The 20,674-nt window shown below is 49.4% G+C and overlaps 1 protein-coding gene across 1 annotated transcript in view; it reads left to right on the forward strand.

Annotated features, from left to right (window-relative positions):
• magi2a (membrane associated guanylate kinase, WW and PDZ domain containing 2a) overlaps positions 1-20,674 on the forward strand; it is a 162,050-nt gene that overhangs the window by 116,193 nt on the left and 25,183 nt on the right. The window contains 4 exon segments of the mRNA XM_030113200.1: positions 7,475-7,532; positions 8,152-8,273; positions 11,161-11,343; positions 16,040-16,732. Coding sequence (XP_029969060.1) covers positions 7,475-7,532; positions 8,152-8,273; positions 11,161-11,343; positions 16,040-16,732 — 1,056 coding nt within the window.

Below are 20,674 nucleotides of genomic sequence, written 5' to 3' on the forward strand. Positions count from 1 at the left end.
TGACTGGCTCAGCTCTGTTTCCTCACCTCACAGGTAGCGAGCCCCCCCACCACCCCCCCGCCCCCCCGATGAGCCCGTTTGAAGCAGACGCCCCTGTTTCAGCCGGTTTCATCAGGCGTCGGCGTCTCTCCTGTCTGGGAGACGTACTGTATCCGAAACGAGCGCGAACCCGGGGAGGGATTAGCGCTCCGGCTAGCTCAGGTCCGGGGGGGGTTTTGATCGTGTCGCGCCGCCTCTTCGTCTCCGGCCTCCCTGAGTCCCCGCGGACGGCGAGCAGAGATGACATTCTGCTCATGTGACCAGCTTCCCGGCCAAAGACACAAAGTTATTATCGAGTCTCGCAGGCCAGGGGTATATGTGGGTGTGTGTGTGTTTGTGCGCATGCACATATTTGCATTTTGATCTGTGTGTGTGTGTGTGTGTGTGTGTGTGTGTGTGTGTGTGTGTGTGTGTGTGTGTGTGCGCACATCTCTTCCTCACACTCGTCGTCCTTCGAGTCGCCTCACCGGGACTTTGAGATCGAGTCTCAGAGGATGGAGACAGTTCTCACACACACACACACACACATGTGCACGCAGGGTGTGTGAGTGTGTGTGTGAGTGTGTGTGTGTGTACTCCTACAGGTGAGTTATTACAGCCGGCGCCCTCCTTCACCTTGAGCGTCCCGCAGCAGTCGGCCGCAGAGCGGCGAGGAGGGGCGGGCTCAGCTGTCTGCCGCATGATTGATGGATGTATTTTCAGAACACCGCCAGCAGAGCATGCCTCAGGTCCAGTGTGTGTGTGTGTGTGTGTGTGTGTGTGTGTGAGTGAGTGAGAACGAGAGAAAGACATGTGGCTGCCAAATTAAGTGTGTATGTGTGGCGACCAGCAGAAATTTATTTCATCAGCTGCACTCGAGTCAGCTGATTTACGAGGCGATAAATCACCGCTGAGGAAATGATTTGGGGGATTTTTAACGTTTTCGTCGACTCTGCGCTGCCGTGATCAGAAGAATCCTTTCACGCAGCATCGATTGTGATGTGAAAACACTGAACACACACATGCGAGAGGGGGAAAACTCTTCAAGCGGAATCGGTTCCTGTCTTCTTCAGGCCTCCAGATGGATGCCTCTCGGTGGGTTGTAAACATGTGTGCAGCTGCCAGACTTCGTGTTCGGAGGCGTGCAAACGGCAATCAGCAGGTCTTCCTCCCGACCGAAGGCTCCTGATTAAATAAAGCCAAAAATTACCGTCAGAGCACAAAGGTCACAAGTCAATAAAGCCCATAAATAACCTGCAAACACTTGATCCTTCCAACAAGTGTCCTCCAGAGCCTGTTTGCAAAAAGAAAAACAATTAAAATTAATGACAATCAATGAGCCACTCCACTTAGTCCCCCGTTATTATGAGCACAGGCACTGCGGCCTAATGGGTAATACAATCAGAGCGGCACATATCATCCTGCAGCAGGAGAGACTCGCTCCAGCTCCCGCTGCGTATTAATCCACGGCTAAAAATAGTCCCTGACAAATGCATTATGTACGCGTGAGTGAGGAGCTGAGTGGAGAGCGTGCAGCCCAGCTGCTGCAGGTAAGGCTGAGGCTGGCAGCGCTGGGAGTCTCTCGCGTCAGGATCTCCACACATTTACATCTGCTGCAGGAAAAACTCCTCATTTTTGGCAGAGCTTGTTCATTTTTCTGTTGCTGCTCGCTCTATTTTTCTGGATTTCTTGTATTTTCCCGTCAAAATACGTCGTTAAAGAGGGGAGGACTGCAGCAGGGGTGTCATTTTTAGTTCATACAAACCAATTTCATCTCGAGTGGACCCGATCAGATTCCTGGGTCTGGAAAATACGTGATGGAAATGTCTATTTTGTCTCATAAACCAGACAATCACGACTGAAAATGACTGCAGTCTCAACATAAAGCCAATTTTAATGAAATTCTCTGGTGCAAGATCCAAAAAAAATCATCTCAGGTATGAAAAATTAGATCAGAAATTCAAATTTTTATCTTAAAATGGACAAAAATGTTAAGACAGGATATTTTTCATCATAGTTAAGGATGATTCAATCCACTTTTATTTGAAAATTTCGATTTGATCAGTTCATTTGATCCTAAAGAAATTGATATGGGTCAGAAAAGTGACATGTAAATCTGAAATTTGCCTTTGCTTAAAACTGTGATTAATATTTTGAACCCAAGTTCAATAAGTGCCTCTGCCTGTTTTTCATTTCTTGTTCTCTCTGTATGGACCATAATTGAATTAGAAATTCACTGAATCTGCTTAACTCTAATATATAAAGCTGTCTGGTTATTATTAAATGCACCACTTTGCATAATCATCCTGTTTAACATCAGACTAAAGAGTTTTTCTGACCCCAGCGGGACGAGAAGTACGTATTAGAGTGTGTGTGTGTGTGTGTGTGTGGATCTGCTCTGTTTTCACGGAGTGTGTGTGGATTTTACTGGAGGAGGCCCTGGACTTTCGGGGCAGAGTCAGTGGTGTGTTCCGGTTCCGCTCGTCTCCTCGCGTCCCTGGAGTTTGGCGATAAGCTCCCGGCGCCGTCTCTCCGCCTCATCTCCATCCGTCCTGGACTCGCTGTGAGTCTGCTGCCGCTGTCGTGAAGACACACTCAGAAAAAAACAGGCAAAAAAAACAAAATAACTAAATACTTCAGCTGTTTATCAACGAAACGCCGCAAAATATTTACTTTAAACCTTTTTGTTCAGTGTCATCATTCTCCCGGGGGACGATGACTTGAACGTACAGAGAGAAGGTTGCAGGTCGCGTCTCAGACGGGATGTTTCCAGAGGACCTGGACGTGTTGATGAACTCGGCCTCCGCCGGCGTTAACCTGTAATTCATAACTCCTCCAATCAGCAGCCCGGACACTCGCCGATACTCACCGTCCCGTCCGTCAGACGCACAATCAGAGCCGTCGCTCATCTGAGGGCTGATGGGTAAACGTGACGGAGCGAAGGACCGATTGACCATCTTCTGTTTCACCTCCAGTTCTAGTAAAGTGAAGGTGGTTTGATTTTTCTCTTCATCTTCGGGAGCTACTGGTCGATGATCGTAGTTTGGTTTTATGAAATTAAAAATGATCCTCGTTCCCTCCCAGCTTTGTCCACGTCTCTGTCATCTCAGTTGTTTTATATTTTCCTTATTTAGTTTTTTTTTCCCCTACCTTTAAATTCCTGCTGGTCTTCACAGAACCCGGGGATAATCGTAGAACGAATGGCTCCATTTTTCTGCTAATGCCACAATTCATCATGTCCCCGGCGGTGGGAGCGCGGCTCACAGGTGGTCCGGCTGTGTTCATGTTCAGCAGGTTGTGTGTCTGCGACAGAAAACACCGAATGCCGAAAATGTGTCCCGCAATTCACCTTTCGAGATCTTCTGGCTCGATATTAATGAGTCTCAGACATACAGTGAGTTAGTCTGAAAAATCCCTGTACATTTGGAAAATTGCGTTATCTTCACTAATTAGTTGGAATCCTTCAGGCCTGATGCGTTTAAAGACATCCAGGTACGTCTTCTACTGAATCAAAAACATTAAGATTCCTGAAACTGTTGCCCAGACGTCTCCATCTGTGACCACGGTGACATTTAAGAAAGAGAATCCCGAGATAATTAAGTGCTGGTCGGGAGTTTGTTCCTGCTTTTGTTCCGTGGTGACATTTCAGAGATTTTCCAGGTTTGGATCATTGAGATTAGGCTGCACTTATCTCCACCCAGGCCTCTCTCACCGTAACCAAACTTCCCCGATTGTGTTCTCTCGAATTTGTGATTTTGTGGATCCTCCGCCTTTGTCGAGCGGCGGAATCTTCCATTAATCAGCGGAGAGAAGCTCTTCTGGGCCGCATTCAGAGGCGGCGTGATAAATGAAGCTCTGCGCGGCGCGCCGTCCGCCAGGAGAGAGGACTTTAATTTTTGGCGGCTACAACAGGGCTGGAAGGCGCTGGAAATGATTCAGTTCGGCCTGTTTGCTTTTCAAAAGGTGGAGGAAGAAATGAAAGAATGGGGGGGGGGGGGGGGGGGGGGGGGAAATCAGGGAGAGAAAAATCCCTGCAGTGTCTCAGGGCTGTGTGCTTTTTTTTTTGCCACCCTGCTCCCAAGACCACATTAGAAAAAGTGGAATAAAACATGCAGGAGGGGAGGGTGAAGGGGGGGGTTTCATTGAAACTGCATGCGAGAAAATGAAAGGATGTTTTAAGACGAAGGGGGGGGGGGGGGATTGGTTATGGAGCTGGTGCTGAAGAGAGAAAAATTTTGAGAGATGGCAGGATGCCTCCTGCTGGAGAAGACCTGGAGGTCCTGTCTTGTTTACATGGGCCCCGTATGATCAGGTGAAGCGGATTGTAAATGTGTGATATCAGTCGTATATCTACTTTACCGTCACACACCAATGGCCGCCAAGCAAGGCGCCCCACTGGGCCCATCCACTGCCCCAAAACACTTCGACATGCATGATTCAATTTTCAAAATTTCATCTCTCGCAAGATTTCCAATTGTTGTTACACTTTCACAAAAAAAAAAAAGTGGTTCAGATGATGAAGTTGTCTTGTTTCCAGTCTCACGTGTGTTTCTCTTCGTGTTGGTTTTTCTCTCCATCGGTCCTCGTCGTCATGTTGCTGTCGTGCTCTGAGATTTAACGCAGCCGAAAATAAGAAAAACAATCCACAGCAATGCAGCAATTATCCTTAAAGCCGGAGGTTTGCCGGAGTCCGTCTTGCTGCCGAGGGCGGCGGCGCGCCGGGTTTTCCTGCAGACTCTTCTCTGGACGCTTTAATGGAAAAGCTTTTCATTAGAAGGCTGCTGAGATACATGACGGCGCTTTGATCTCCTGCATTTGTGTGTGTATGCAAAGTGATTCGCGCGTGTAAGGTAAAGCATCGTAATCTGTGTGTGTGTGTGTGTGTGCGCGTGTGTGTGTAGCACCCAGCAAAGGTGCGAACATGAAACGCTCCCTTTCATATTTAATGAGTGGAGATGGGTTTAGAAATGTTGCGGCGTTCACAGGAGGCATTCCCGTGGGCTGTCAACCTGCTCGCAGCGCGCCGTTATATCACTCTCAAACCAAGTGTGTGTGTGCGTGTGTGTGTGTGTGTGTGGCGACAGTGCGTTTCAGGCAGAATATAGTGCATCCTGCTGAAAGTTTGATGGTGTGTTGTGAGGCGGTGGGGGCGGGGCTCAGACGGCCATATGGAACCTGCTCCGTTTCCTGCCACTTCCTGCGAAGTGGGTCGAGGAGTGAGGCTGAACGCGCGGCGTGACGTCCAGGGCGTTCGCTCCTCTCCGACCTGCCGCCGGGTCCGCCTCGCCGCCTCCCTCCTCTCTGATTAAGAAGCGTTTTGTGCGCCGTAATCTATGCTCTCATCCTGATTAACTTCACATTGTCACTTATCAAAGGCGGTCTGATTCAGAGGAACACGCCGTCCCCCCTCGAGCTCTGTGCTAGATTCGCCCCAGCCTCCCGCGCTGTGTACCCAGCTTAATTCTGAATGATTGCGCTATTATGCTTTAAAAAACACTGGAGTTTACACGTGGGAATGTGCTTTAAAATGCTAATTGCTCGTATCCTGGAAAGCGAACGGCGCTGCGCTGTGCTGGAGAGCCGAGGGCCGCTTTGAGAATGCCGCTCCGGTGTGACCGATGACCGTCGGGGTCAGAGGGCAGGAGAGGGCGAAGGCGACACGTCCTGCAGCGCCGTCCGAACAGGAAGCGTCTTCAGATTCACTTTTGGTGCCAAAAAAAAGGAGGAGGAGAGACAACGCTTCAACAGCAGAAAGCCGCCACCTCCTCCCATCATCCATCACTGCAGAGCATCGCTCGCAGCATTTCAGGGATGCGTCTGATTGGCACGCGGCAGATTGACTGTCGAGTCCGAGCTCAACGGAGCGAAACATCGAACAGTCAAGACATCAGTGGTTTGTTTCCAGGACAATACAAACATTTCACTATAAACATTCTACTTATGAAATCCCTTAGTTATAAAAAACATTTTCTGACCTTCCTCCTCCTAATGGGTTTTTATGTTTGTATATTATGTGTTTTTTATTGTATTTTAGTTCTGCTTTTAGACTAATTTTACTCGTAAAAACTTTACGGTCTTTTTTACGGTAAAAGTCAGCAGGTATGCAGACGACCTCTCCTTCTGCTGCACAAACAATAAAATCCGATTTCACATGTAAAACTTTTCGCTTCCGTTTTCAAAAAGTTTTCATTTTAAAGTTTTGAAGGAAGGATGATTAGATAAATAATTCATATCAAAGCAGCATATAAGGTGTTTTGTTATAAAAGCGGGTTTTTCACCTTTGAAGTTACATTTCTGGTCAATTCCTCCTGTTACTGTCTGGTTACAGTTTAATTTGTGTTTGTTTGTGTGTAAAATAAGGAAGAAGTCGTTCCGATGCACCGGTAGGAAACTGGAGATCCAAACAGAATAAATAAAGAACTGATCAATCTTTATAAAGCTGTGTGGATTCATCCTTTTGTGTGATTGTAACTGACATAATTACTTTAAGTTTTTTAAATATACACTTTGAAATTCCATATTCACCTCAAATGTTTGGTTTTTTTTATGTGCTACAACTTTTTTTTTTTTTTCACTGCTAGTTTCTGCCTAAAACCAGCTTTTTACAGGTCTGTGGGAGATGAGCTTGAGGTGAAAATGATGAAAATTACACACTTTTTAGACAATCCTTCCTGAAAGCAGCTCAGTCCAGTGTGTGTGCGTGTGCGTGTGTGTGTGTGTGTTGCGACGCGCCTGTCCTGCCCTCCCTGTTTGACGTCACGCTGCACACTTGCCGGTTTGTGCTCTCAGTCCCGCCACTTGACATTCACGCTTCTGATGTGTCGTTCGAGTTCTCGCCTCGAGCGCCGCTTAATCCGTCCGTCATTTGCCGGCGGACGAACGCCGCGCGTGCCGCTCGCTGTCGATGAGTCTGCCGCCGCGCCTCCGCCGCCGCCGTTCGGAGCAGAAACGCGTGAAGGTTCAACAGGCGCCACGCTCCGAGCGCCTTCCCACCCCGCCTCTTAATCTCTGCACGGTTCTCACATCAAAACGCAATATTTACATCCTGGAGAAGAAACAGGCCATAAATATTTCACAGATTTAAATCCAGCCACTAGATCTATCAATATTTGGTGTTGCTTTGCATCTTTTATTTATTTTTTTAATGCACAGCGTTAAATCTCACACTCTGACAAGTTGCCGTGGAAACGCAGACATGTTGTGTTTTTTTTTTTTTTTTTTTTATCTCATGTCGTGTTGCCATCAATTTTTCATAAAAGATGAGATCTGTGGAGCGTGTTCTGGAGCAGCGAGCTGCGGAGGAACACGGATCCTCACGGCTCCGTCAGACCCGTTAATGAGCGACCGTTAAACGATGCTGCGGACTGATCAATACGCTGCTGCTGGAAGTTCATCGAATAAACCGGCGCTTCATTACAGCTGTCCTGTCTGTGGTTTTTTTTTTCCTGTCTTGCAGAGCTTCCGTACGGCTGGGAGAAAATCGATGACCCCATTTACGGCAGCTACTATGTGGAGTAAGTTGTGAACCGACATGTTTTCATGCGTTTGACCTGCAGGATGTCGTTTACAGTGCGAGGCGCTCTGCCTCCCCCCCCCCCCCCCCCCCCCACACACACACACACACACACACACACACACACACACACTCGCTCTTATCTTCAGAAAATCACATCTCTTTAAAAGTTTCCAGACCTTGAAATGATGTGTGTGTGGAGGAATACAGTCAAGCTGTTTTGTAATTAGCACTGCGATGCTGCGGAGTTCATTAAAGATAAGGAGGGTGTGTGTGTGTGTGTGTGTGTGTTTGTCAGGAAAGCATCTAGTGATGACTAATTATGTCACACTGACAAATGACAGTCTGTTGAGTGTGTGACTGTTCCTCCTGCTCCAGCTGAATTAATAACGTCGCAGGGAGTTGCCAGGTTTCCTCAGGTTAAAGAAAAATCCTTGAATCGACTGATTTTCCGACCGTCTTCCGTCCTTTTGCTCGCCAGAGCTGCCGAGCGGACGTTACGTAAGCGTTGATGAACGGCGGAGAGCGGTGTTTATGAGATCTGGTGAGGAGATGGGAGGCTCGATTGATGTGTGATGTCTCCTCTGCTGGGTTTTTCTCTCTTTCTGATATGCTCGCAGTCATATAAATAGGCGGACCCAGTTTGAGAATCCAGTCCTGGAGGCGAAGCGGCGGCTCCAGCAGCAGCAGCAGATGCAAAGCCAGGGTCTGTCCTCACTGCCCCTTCCCGCCATCTACAGAGGTGAGCCACACTCGCTCCTTCATTCTCTACATGCTTGCATTTGCTAATAAATATGAAAATAATTCACTTTATCTTTGCTCTTAATGATCTCAGACACTTTGATTTGTCTTCCGATGTTTTAAGTGATTAGATTTCAGTTGTTTTGAAGCACTTTGGGTTTGTTCATGTCTGAATCGTGTTATTTTAATAAGCTCGCTGTGCTTTAAACACATTTCTGTTCTTTTTTCACATTCAGCCTGATTCCATCTCAGGAGGGCTGAACCGGTAAAATAGTGCCGTGATCGTCTTTACATTTAAACTTTACAGTGGCACTAAGTAGAAGGGATGAGAATGTCTTTAGTTTTAGAAAAAACTTCATAATTACGACTGAAAATTATCTTGAGAAGTTTTTTGTTTTTTTTTTTTTATAAAAGTCTAAATATTCTGTGAATTTTTTTCCATTTTCTCGGTGTTTTGCGGATTGGAGCCTCTTGTGCACCGGTTTTGTCCCGCCAGACTTTACGCCTGACATTTCAGTTTTAAAATAAACTTATTAATGCAGTAATTACTGGAAAATGAGCTCTGTGACCTGCATGTGGCGCCCGGGCCATAACAGTGTCTGTGTCTAAACTCCAGTTCCTCTGAACGCTTTAATGACAGATGCTGTTTGTAAAAGAAAGATTCAAATTCAAAATTCAACCGAAGGAAAAAAATTATAAATCTGTGGAATATCTAAAGAAAAAGCAGAAGTTTCACGTAAAACCAGCAGCAGACAGTTTCACATGCAGAGCGTTGAAAGTTGAGATTCCTTCTCGGATTCGTCTCGCCTCAGAGTCTCTCTCTTCGTGCGAATCCCCGGCCGACTCCTCCGTCTTCAGATCGGGCCTTAGTGGGAGTCGAACCATCTGCCGCGCGGCTCCCTGTTCTTCTTGTCACTGAAGACGCCGCTTTAATACCCGGCGTGTATTTCTGGCTCGTCGTCGGGCTGCCAGGCGAATTTGGGGCAGAACGGAGGCCTCTCTGCTTCGGTTTCAGGGCAGACTGGACTTTTATAGGCGGCGTTCATCAGGGAGACGCTTCTTCACTCCTCACAGCTTGAGAGGCGTCGAATGTGGGGAAAGTAGTCCAGCCAGCCGGGGCCCGGAGTTTCAAGAAATGAAGAAATCAAACAACAGAGGGAGATCAGACGCTATCGGAGATGATCAGTATCAGGAGTTTCATGAAGGCTGTTTATGTAGAAAGTTGAAGTGTTTTCACCAGCGGAGGCCGGCCTCTTCCCCCCTTTGTGGCTGAGAACCGGTGGGTTCATGCGTCAGTGCCTCCGTGCTCCGGTTCGGTCTCTGACGTCGGCGTGGTCGTTCAGTCACGCATCCAGCAGAGCGTAAACCCGCTCCCACACGCTGCTGATGATCTGGCGAACGAGGCCCGGCTGTAACTGTTCAGGAAACGAACAATGGGAAAAGGTGTCTCTGTATCCAGTGTGCTGGTTCACCAGCAAAATATCAGAGCTGCAGCGACAAAAAAATAAAGAGAACAAAACTTGGATCTGTGTGTCGACACACACACATTGAGAGATCAAAGTTGTTGGACTGACGGTTCGGCGGGTCGAACATGAGCTTTATTGCCTGAGTGGGCGTCACGCTGGGTTTTTTAGAGGGCCGGATAATCGTTTCTCGTTAGTCATGAAAGGCGTCGTACAAAGAGAAGCGTGTGGGTTTGAGTCTGATTCACTGTTTTGATTAATGACTGGTTTTCTGCTGCCTCGTTCCACCTCTCACTCTCACCCGGCTCGCAGCGCAGCTGGGGAGAAATGTGGCGTCCGGACGGGTGGCGTTGAGGTTTTGTGCGTACGTTCAAGCGACATCTCACTTCTCCTCCTCCTCCCCCCCCCCCACCAGTGGAGGATGCCAGCCGCTGCTCCTCCCTGCCGCGGTCGCTCCTCGCCCAGGCGGGCTCGGCGCCCGAGCGCTGCCACAGCCTCGGCGACTTGTCCCGCTCGCCGCCGCTCGGCCGCCGGGCCGCCGCCCTCAGCGCCGCGCGCGCGGCCGCCCCGTCCTCCGCCAACGTCTCGCCGCTCAGACGCGTTCTGACCCGGCGGATGAATGCGTGCCCTCATCACCACCACCATCACCACCACCACCACCAGCCGCCGCCGCTTCCCGCGGCGGCGTGCACGGTGGTGGTGGAGCGGCCCGTGTGCAGCCCCGTCTCCCTGTGGCACTTTGTCAGTAAGTAGGCCAGCAGAGAGGCGAAGGAGGGCCGCCTGCCTGCGCTCCGTTTCCCCCGTAAGCATGTGAGCCGGCGAGCCCCGCCCCCCCCTCCCCCCTCCCCCGAGGCGGATGAAGGACTGGTGACGTGATGGCGCTCCGCGACCGGCAGCATCACCTGGCATGGGATGAGGAGTTATCGCTCCCGACAGCGACTCTGACCGCTTCTCCTCGATGTGCGGCTCAGCTTGGCGGCGCTTCCTCAGAAACTTTCCATTCTGCCCCCTTCCTGCAGAAACCCCCCCCCCCCCCCCCCCCCCCCCCCCTCCGAACCCCCTGATTGACAGCATGTCGTCTGCTGACTGCTGCTGCTACCCGGACCGGACTGAAGACCCGCCCCGCCCCGGCCCGGCCCCCGCCCCGCCCCGCCCCCGGCCCGGCATGGGAGGAGAGGAACGGACGACCGATCCAGGATCCTGCATCCAGACCTTTTGCACGGGAGCCAAATCATTACAACCTCACCTGCATCTGTCGGCCTCACCGCCCCACCTGTGTCCGACTTTGCTCTTCTGCTCTCGGCCCTGCCCCCCCCCCCCCCCCCCTCCCCCCTTCCCCCTTCCCCGCGTCAGCTTCACCTCGCTCGCCCGGAACCGTCGTGCCGGAGCGCTCTCGCTCACCGCTGTTGTTTGTGTCCCTCGCAGAAAAGCCGCTGTTCACGCGGGACCCCACGCAGCTGAAGGGCAGCTTCTTGTCCACGGCGCTCCAGAAGAGCAACATGGGCTTCGGCTTCACCATCATCGGCGGCGACGAGCCCGACGAGTTCCTCCAGGTGAAGAGCGTCATCCCCGACGGGCCGGCCGCCGCCGACGGGAAGATGGCCACAGGTAAGCCTCGGGCATCAACAGACAGACGACAGCAGCAGCCTTGATCCACTGCAGGGCAGCGTGAAGCATGTTAACACAGACCGGCGTTCTCAGCCACAGGATCGGGTCCAGAGTCCCGGGTCAGGATCCTCTACGATGCGCCGACTCTGAGGAAGAGATTCTCTGTAGCTTCATTCTAAAAAAAAAAACATGCAGAAGTCACCATATTTAAATAAGCCTCTTTCACTCACATGTTATAAATATTTAGTGTTTGCATATGTTCCTTGAGTGGAGCGTTCGCAGGCGCTGGGGCGTGCACGGAGCGTGCACGGAGCCAGCTCAGTGTGAGGATATGCACGCGTGCCTCCCGAACGACTGCGGAGATTTGCTCTGCCATTAATCATGGAGGGGACTTCATAAGCCCCATAACTCCCGGCTGTGGCCACACGGTGGGGGGGGCTGCTGCAGCACACGTGCACGGAAATGCGCACGGCCGAGACGAAGCATCCGTGGTAAAGGTCGGGCTGGCGGCGCTCTGGCTCCGCAGTGATGTGTCTATCGGTTTGCAGCGCTGCACGGGCTCGGCTTACCGCGCTCGTTCATCACACAGAATGCAGGCCGAGCGGGGAGTTTCCTCCTCTCCTCCTCCCTGAAACACCCCCCCATCGCTCTCCTATACACTCCTCCTCCACCACCTCTCTCAGGTCGTAAACCTCTCCTCTTTTTTTTTGCGTGGGAGCAGCAGCAGCCTAAAATAGCTCCCCTCATGACTAATAAAGCTTTTCCCGGACAATTCTGCACGTAATTCTGCACATAAAGCATTTTGCCTTTCTCTCGTCTCATGCCATCCTCCCCTTTTGTCGGAGAGTCCCCCGTTCCCTTCTTTCTTCTTCCAGTCTATTCTTTCCCCAGATTTATCTGAGAGATCTCTCCTCCTCCTCCTCCTCCTCCTCCTCCTCTCTCTCCATCCACACTCCTTCCCCTCAGACTTTGTGTCCTACTTCTGCCGGATCACAGCGACTCCGGGCCCGCAGAGGTGTGAAACTCCCCAATTTCAGATTCCTGCTGCTCTCCACCCCCTGACCCCTCCCGGCCGCCTCCTCCATGCGATTACACGGCGGAGGCATGTCGAGGAGCGTTTATCTGGCTCAGAACACGGAGACTTCCTGCGCCGCCGCCCCGTCCGGGCAGGAATTTGCTCGGGATCCATTTTTCATGTGCAGCTTTTTTTTTCTGTATTTTGTGTGTTTGCGAAGCAAAAGGCTCGGGAGGTTCGCTGTAAATGCCACAGGCGGCGTTGGAAATGAAGTAGGTCTGTCGGTACGGCGGGCTTCAGACTGCTGCAGCTCTCGTTCAGCCGCTGAACTCTTCACATTTATACGACAGAGCGCGGTTCTCTGGAGTGAAGATTGTGCTTTTTCGAGGATTCAACACCGTAATTCATACATTCTTTATCAGAGACGACGATGCAGCAGCTTCAGGTTTCTCCGTCCAGGCTGAGTCTCAAACACCCAAAATGAAAATGTCGTGAAACTGTGAAATATTCCGCCTGAAGTTTATGTTCTGAGGTTATTTAGTGTTTGAGTTCATCTGGGGAAGACATCTCCTCTGTGTTTGGCTCCTTTCAGCTCTAATGGCCTAAAATGGTTTGATTCGGTCTCTGTGTGCTTTTGATCATCAAAACAGGCCTGAAAGCTCTTTTACCTGCTTTATCTGCTTTTATGTTCAATGTTAATTTGTTTTCCCAAAAAAAAAGAGGAGGAATTCATTTAATTTCACAAGAGGGAGAAAAACCAATCCATGAGCGAATGCATGATTCAGCCTTGTTAAACGTCTAAATAAGAAGAAATTGAGAAATAAAATGAACATAGCTTCAAAGGGAAAGCTGTTTTGTTCTTTGTGTGAAGCCAAATTGTTTTGTTCTGAATCATCCACCACAGTTGGTCAACCCCAGATAACCGTGAGGTTCTGCATAAATCAGATTCCGCTGAAAACTTCTGAAAATATGAGCGAGTTCCACAATTAACCCCAAAGGCCAGACGGTAATGGGAATCAGAGGTAGAACGTACGGCTCTTTGGTTCGGATAAAAGCACGATCAAAAGCGTTGATGCGGTTTTAAAAAAAGGCTCGGAAGGTGAAAAGACTCGCAGCCGCCATCATTCAGCCTTTTCTCTGCCGCCGCGACCTCCGCCGTGCACGGCAGACTCCCCGGGACCGAGGCCGCAACTTCCTGTGCGTCAGACTGGAATTAAAACAAAAACAAAAAAAAAAGCATGTGAAAGAAACCTACAAAGTCCTGAGCACAATCATCGTCCTGTCAGAGCTGCACACGCCAAACCAGCAGTTCCCAAACGCACAGATGGGTTGAAGCTCATTTACAGAGAAGAAGAGCTGGAAATACCCAGAAGGCGTTTTCCTCTCGGCGCCGGGCGCGGGCCGGGCCCGCGGTCGCGGGATCGCCAGTGACATTTCACTCGGCTCTCAGATGCCGCGTCCCGTCGGGTCAGAGCGCCGAGCCAAATTGCAAATTGTGTCATTTAAAGATCACCGAGCGACGGCAGCGGTTCCCGGCGTGCCGACTCCCCGCCGCCGTGTTTCCTCTCCCGCCGCCGGACGGCCATTTGTTTCCCACCAAGGTGCTCCGCTATTGATCCCCGCCGCCGCCGCCGCCCAAGGCAAATGTCGGCGGCGTTTACACAGGTTAATTAAAAGGGCCGTCACGTCGGCGCCGCCGGGAGCTCGCGCCGCGGACGTTGCAGATCGCCGGCGCGCGGCGGCTCGCTCCTCAGAGATATCTTCACTTCCGTCGCTCGCGGGGGTCAAACTGCCGGGCTGAACTCCAGCCGTCAGTCATGGAGATCGATGAGAAATGACCTTGCTGTTTCAGAAAAATGCTCCACTGACGCGACCGTTGGCAGGGTTTCAACCTCCCGCTCACGTTTTCAAGGGAATTGGACGGGAAGAGCATGCTCGGCTTGATAATCATGAGAGATCTTCAGTTTCTCCTCATCTCGCCGTCTCACCCTGCCCTCTCTCCGAAGAGCGCCACAATTAAGTTTGCAATTACAAAATAATTGGTTTCATTATCGTGGCAGGTAATGCTGTTTGTCAGACTCTAATGTGGATTGAATCTCGTGTTCCCACAAGAACAAAGTTTAAAAAAAAAATAACGAAAAACCTGCACACTTCCTCCACGGTGGATCACAAAGCACGGCGCCGATAAGGCGGGACGCCGGGCGGCCTTCTTCGTGTCAACCTCTAATTGTAATCGAGGTTTTATCGTGCGGGAGAAGCCATAAAGACGAAGATTTTCACCGCTTGTCATTGGTCCTGTTTTACACTTAAAGGTGCAGATAAGACATTATCTTTGTGGCGTTTATCTGGACAAACGGCTTTGAGGGGAAACAGAGTTGCTGGTGTTGACTGCCGCCTCGATTATCAAACGTGCCTCAGTTTCTCTTCTCTTGGCCTCGAAAGTGACGTCTTTAGAAAGCAGATTAAATCAGAAGTTTTAATACAATAGAATGACAAGAAATTCCTTGTATGTCACCAATAAATACAGTCAGAAGGTTCAGTAGAATAAAACCCGAATAGAGAAGTGAAGGTGAGAAAAATAATCTTTTTTTTTTTTAAGTAGCTTTTCAAAAATGAAAGAAAAAAATCTCTTTAAACCCATGATAGGCCTTTTTTGTTATCTTCTTTCTTTCTTTTCTTGTTTTATCAGTCACATCTAGCAATTCTGGAGGTTTTTCTGTGGCGCTGTAGCAGCTTTCTGTTGTCACACAGTGACATCTAGTGGCCACCGATGGTTTGTACCATATATTTCCATATGTATGTCCCTTCTTGACGTTGAAATCCTAGGTCAGCCGTGCGAGACGATACAGTTTGAGGAGTTTTCGACAAATATGACGTAACAATCACGGCCCAGAAAAGTTTTCGCTATAAAAGGTGCTCAACTTCACTTGAGAGCAACTTGGGGATCAAACCACCAACCTTGACATTGGGCGAAAACTGAGCGGTGTCAGATTTAAGATTCAGGATTTTTAGGACAGCAGAAACACTGTACTGCTTATTTTTGCACATCATCATCTGCATAGAAATACACATTTACACTGACCGTCTGAAATCACCTCTGATTCCTGTTTTGAGGCTGTAATGTGCTTTTCTGGCTGACTGGACACGTACAACATGTAAATTCAACTCACGATGTCCAACCGTTTTCCTTTGTTTTCTCACACATTCATTTCCTCAGTACCCGGAACATTTGGAGCCGTTTGGAAGAGAACAGAATATCAGTTTATTGATTTTTTTTAATTGGAAGCCTCGTCTTGTTTCTTCATATTCACACATCAGTCTCTCTCTGCTTTATTTCTTTGTTTCCATCTGTTATCAGGTTTCTCAACCTATATATCCAGTTAGTTTAGTGTATTCAGTTCTGTTTTTAGAACAGGCTGATAATTTTCCTCTGAGATCAATAAAGTATTCATCCATCCGGGCAGAGCTACATTCATTAGACCTGTCTGAATATAGGATCACATGTTACACTAATGGATCCAGCTGCGATGTGGAGACGAGTGTTCAGTCGTTTGGGATTAATTGCCGTTCGCCTGTAACAAAAGCGAGTAAAACTAGCAACGATTTAATTGCGTCTCATTAAAGCAGGTTTTGGTGACGATGATGTTGGTAACACAGCCGGTTCTGCTCCGTCCTCTGCAGGGGACGTCATCGTCTACATCAACGACGTGTGCGTCCTGGGGACGACCCACGCCGACGTGGTCAAGCTCTTCCAGTCGGTGCCCATCGGCCAGAGCGTGACGCTGGTGCTGTGCCGCGGCTACCCGCTGCCCTACGACCCGGAGGACGCCGCCAACGCCAACAACAACACCGCCGCCGCCGCCACCATCATCTCCCCGCTGGGCATCATGGAGCAGGGGCCCGTCGTGGTGAACGGCCGGACGGGCTACGACAGCTACCTGGACTACCTGAGCCGCACGGCGCGCTTCGTGGCCGACCCGGGCCAGGAGCAGGTCGCCGCCACGCAGCAGCAGCTGCTGGCCGCCCACCCGGGCGACACCCACCTGGACGGCTCGCTGCCGCCCGCCAGCGGCGCCACGCCGCCGGACAGCGTCTCCATGGCGTCGTCGGGCGCCACGCAGGGCGAGCTGCTCACCCTGACCATGGTGAAGGGCGCCGACGGCTTCGGCTTCACCATCGCCGACAGCGCCGGCGGCCAGAGGGTGAAGCAGGTGCTGGAGCCGCAGGGCTGCCCCGGCCTGAGCGAGGGCGACGCCATCGTGGAGATCAACAAGCAGCCGGTGCAGGGCTTCACACACTCGCAGGTGGTGGAGCTGCTCAAGGAGTGCGCGGTCGGGGCGGAGACCAGCCTGGTGGTTCAGAGAGGCGGGACAGGTAAGAATCCTGAACGCCGCTCGGCCGTGACGTTACAACCACCCGAAGATTTCCACACATTCCAACAGTTCTTCAGTTCTGGCTGATCGGTGTGTGTGCGCCTGTTCTCTCCTGCTGTCCTGTGTGTGTGTGTGTGTGTGTGTTTGTGCTTCAAGATGTACGGTCCTGCACTAATGGACTTCACTTAAAGAGCGCGTTTACAGCTCCTTGCACGGCGGGACACATTCAGCCGCTTAGAGCTGAAGCTGTTTGCACACAGTCCGACTAATCCTGCCGCCCGCCTGGGGGCTGCTGGGTAATCTACCTGCGCCGCCACCCCAGTGCCGACTCTCTGGAATACGTAGAGCGGGTCAGAAAGCTCGTCAAGCTCCTTCTTTGGTTGCAGATGCGGCAGATTCTCGCCACAAACTGTCACTGCGCTTTGAAAAAACAAAAAAAAAATCTTCGATTCAGAAAAAGTTTCTCGCCTTGTTTCAAGACTTTTCTCTGAGAAACCGTGGAGAAGAAATCAGAGGCGGTAAAAATAGACCCTTTTGTGTGGAACACACACGGTTTGTGTGTACATGTGGAAGTATTTCCCACAATGCCTTAACCGTCCTCCCCCACTGTTTACTCTGCTGCCTCCTCTTTACACAGGAACCACTTTGCTTCACTTTACTTAAGAATACACGGATCTGCTCGCTGAGCCGTGGCTGCTTGCGGTCAGCAGCACCGTCAGATTGAGGCGGATGTCATTTTCAAAGTCCCCCTCTGGTTTTTTTTATTTATTTATTTATTTATTTTCTTTCCATCATGTCAGTTTCATATGTATGAGAAGCTTCGCCCGCTCTCTGTGAGCCGGGAATAAAAGCCCCTGAAATCCAAGCATGTCAAAAGTAGCGGCTTTTTTCTTTTTGTTCCTTGAAATCGTGGTAAATGGATCCGAAGTGCTTTCAGTCCTGTGTTTTTCCGAACGCGAGGCCCCTCTGACAATCATAATTATGTGCTGCACTCCGCCGTGAGTCACTGTTGTTCGCAGGGCCGACAGGCAGGTGAGGATTTTCTGCTCTGCGGGTGTGTGTGTGTGAGTGTGTGTGTGTGCGTGTGAGTGTGTGTGTGTGAAGCGTGATGTGGCAGAACACGCCGCAGAACTGACAACCTGTGGAAGACTTACTTCAAATCGCAATGTCTTTGGAGCTGAAAGAGACAATCACAGCGTCCTGGAAATACAAGTGTTGAATGTTTGCATTGGAAACACTCCGGCGGGTTATTTTGTCCCGTGTCGGTGAGGACTTCACACTCAAAACTCCGAGTTATTTGGTGCTTTGAGCAGAAGGATCCAGAGTTCTCTCCCTGCTGTTTGATGTTCGATCATTTTTCCGTTTTCACAAGTTTCAGAAAATGAAGCGGGACTTCATGAGGAAGTGAATCTTCCACCGGATTTTAGGCGACATTGGATTGTCAGAACGTTGAATTATGGGAACAAGCCTTCTTCTGCCAAAAGCTCTGAAAGGTTATCGTCATTTTGAGGGATTTAAGGGGATTTTTAAATAAAAATAAAACGTGCAAAGTTATTCAAGAGAGGATAAAGTTCCTTATGGTAATGCAGTAACTCTACTGAGGTGGGAATACGAAGCTGTTGTATCAGTGTGACTCTAAAAATCTAACAATTATATTCAAATGCAAGCAGAAGGAAAATGTCCTGTGACGCTGGACTTGGCTGGAATTGCCCTTCATCCTTTCCGCCACTCGTTTTGCGGTTCGACCGTAGTAACGAACCACAGCGGGCGCCGGAGCTGCCGCCGCCGCCGCCGCCGTTCCGCTACCTGCCTGCTGAAGTGCGAAGGCGGCGCGTCAGTCTGCCGTGACTCAGCCGACGCTCTGACGACCAAGATTACAGATTTTAATTAAATCTGGAAGCGGCGGCGAGATGAGATCTGCCTGCGCGGCTTTGTGGTTAAATGACTCGGCTCTTTACCTGCTCCTGACTCGTCTCAGCCACGTGTGAACTTTAGTGAGAGCTGGAAGCTAACGACTTCTGCAGGACTGGAGAATCTGCTGGAGCGCGTGAAGACTGCATGTTCTCCCTGTGCTTCAAGGGTCATTTTTGGTTATTCAGGCTTTTTTTCCCATAATCCCAAAATGTGCATTTTGGGTTAAAAAAAACAAAAAAACACACAGCTACTAAAACCCAACCTCCTTGCTATTGTAGTTTTGTCTTTATGTTATCATTTGTTGTTGATACTCAGCTTTGTAAATGGTTGATATTAATGTAAATCTCTGTCCTTCGGGAGGAATGGGAAGACAGAAATGAAACGCGGTGAAGTCTTCTTTTCATGTTCCGCTGGTTTTTTTGGTTCCCTGTGAAACTGCTTCTGAGAAAGAGAAAGTGAAGAAGATGTGAGATCGGAAAGCTCCAGTCTGCAGCGTTCCTGAGAGGGAGTCTGGAGCCGCTCCAAGGACGAAAGATTAGGAACCATCGGTTTATAGGAACAAAGTCTGAACCCCGTTTCAACTCGATACGACAAAAGTTTCCTAATCTATATGACTTTTAGTGTAAATTCTGCTATTTAGCTTCTTTCTTTCACATTCAGGTACCGTGCAGAGACGTCTTGATGGAGTGTACTGCTGGGTTTTCATATTAACCCCAAAAACTCAATCGATAAAGAATCAGGATGGAGAAAATTACACAACTGCACAACTCTGCTTTTTTTATTTTTTCCCCCCTGCAGCCTATTTGTAGTTCCCTGTCAGAGTCTTTGTGTCGCGTAATGTGGCATACCAATCGTAGTGCCAAGCGCCCGAGAGCCGCAGACACCGCCGGGACTCGCCCGCAAAGGTCAGCCGCGCTCTGTGGATGGATTCGGTGTGTGCGTCAGGCTGGGTCGCGTCTCTGTTTCCGTTCGTCCACAGAAACAAACGGCAGAAGCAGAGTGGAAATAAATATAGACAATTATGTAAATGGTGGACAATGTGGACGATTATATAAATATTATTTATACATTTGTGGACAATTATAGAAATTTTGAATTATTTTTGCTGCCAATAAAAGGACAAGACAGACATTCAGCAAAAAAAGGCAGCTTTAAATATGTGTAATTTGGCACCAGCTTCATTGCCCTACCGGCTCATCAGGAATCCTTGAAATCCAGAAGTTTGAATCTAAAACCTGAGATTTCTTCTGAAAGGAGCCACTCAAGCATCAGACCTCCAGAGTTCCTTAACTCTGTTTATTGTCATTCATTTAAAAAGAAAAGACTCTAAAAGAAAAGTCACAGCTTGAAGTCATTAAGACCAAAGAGCTTCTCAGGAGAGAACGACTTGTAAAATAATTTCCTGTTTAAAGAAACTTGGTTTGTCTTGTAGACCGCGCTTTTCATGCGTTTAGGGAAAACTAATGATCTCAGATTTTCGTTCTCTTCTGAGTCTTTCCTAATCACAACAAAACAAGTGCATTATCTTGTTTGTTTGCATAATCAGTCCTTACTTCATGAGGCTGTAATGATATTTGAGATGAGCCTAATGAGTCTGATAATTACTCAAAGAGCAGGAAAGTCCATTCTTATCTTTATGTAACATCTTTAATCTCTTTGTCAAACAGATTATGAACAGTCTGAGTTGTTTAGGTGTCTTGAATACATATGAAAAGAGAAAATCTGCTTAAAAACCTGTAGCCTTCCACTTGGAAGAAAACTCAAAACAGTTAGTATTGATGACATTTCTGGGTGCTTGTTTATGTGTAATCAAATGACAGTGAAAGTTTTCCGTTTTCACTTGACAACAGCCTTAAAAACTACCAGAAGAGGAGCTGCGCTTTATCTTGGCAGCTGTTCGGAGTTTCTGGGCGGTCTGGGGAGTCGCTGTGCGGCTCATCACTGACAGTCGGGGCTCATCCTCCTCCACCTGGACCCCTCCGGGGCTGTATCTTCTAAAAACCTGCTGCAGACGGGGTCGTTTGTGTGA

This window comes from Salarias fasciatus, chromosome 17 (genome assembly GCF_902148845.1).
Source record: "Salarias fasciatus chromosome 17, fSalaFa1.1, whole genome shotgun sequence".
NCBI classification, from domain to species: domain Eukaryota; kingdom Metazoa; phylum Chordata; class Actinopteri; order Blenniiformes; family Blenniidae; genus Salarias; species Salarias fasciatus.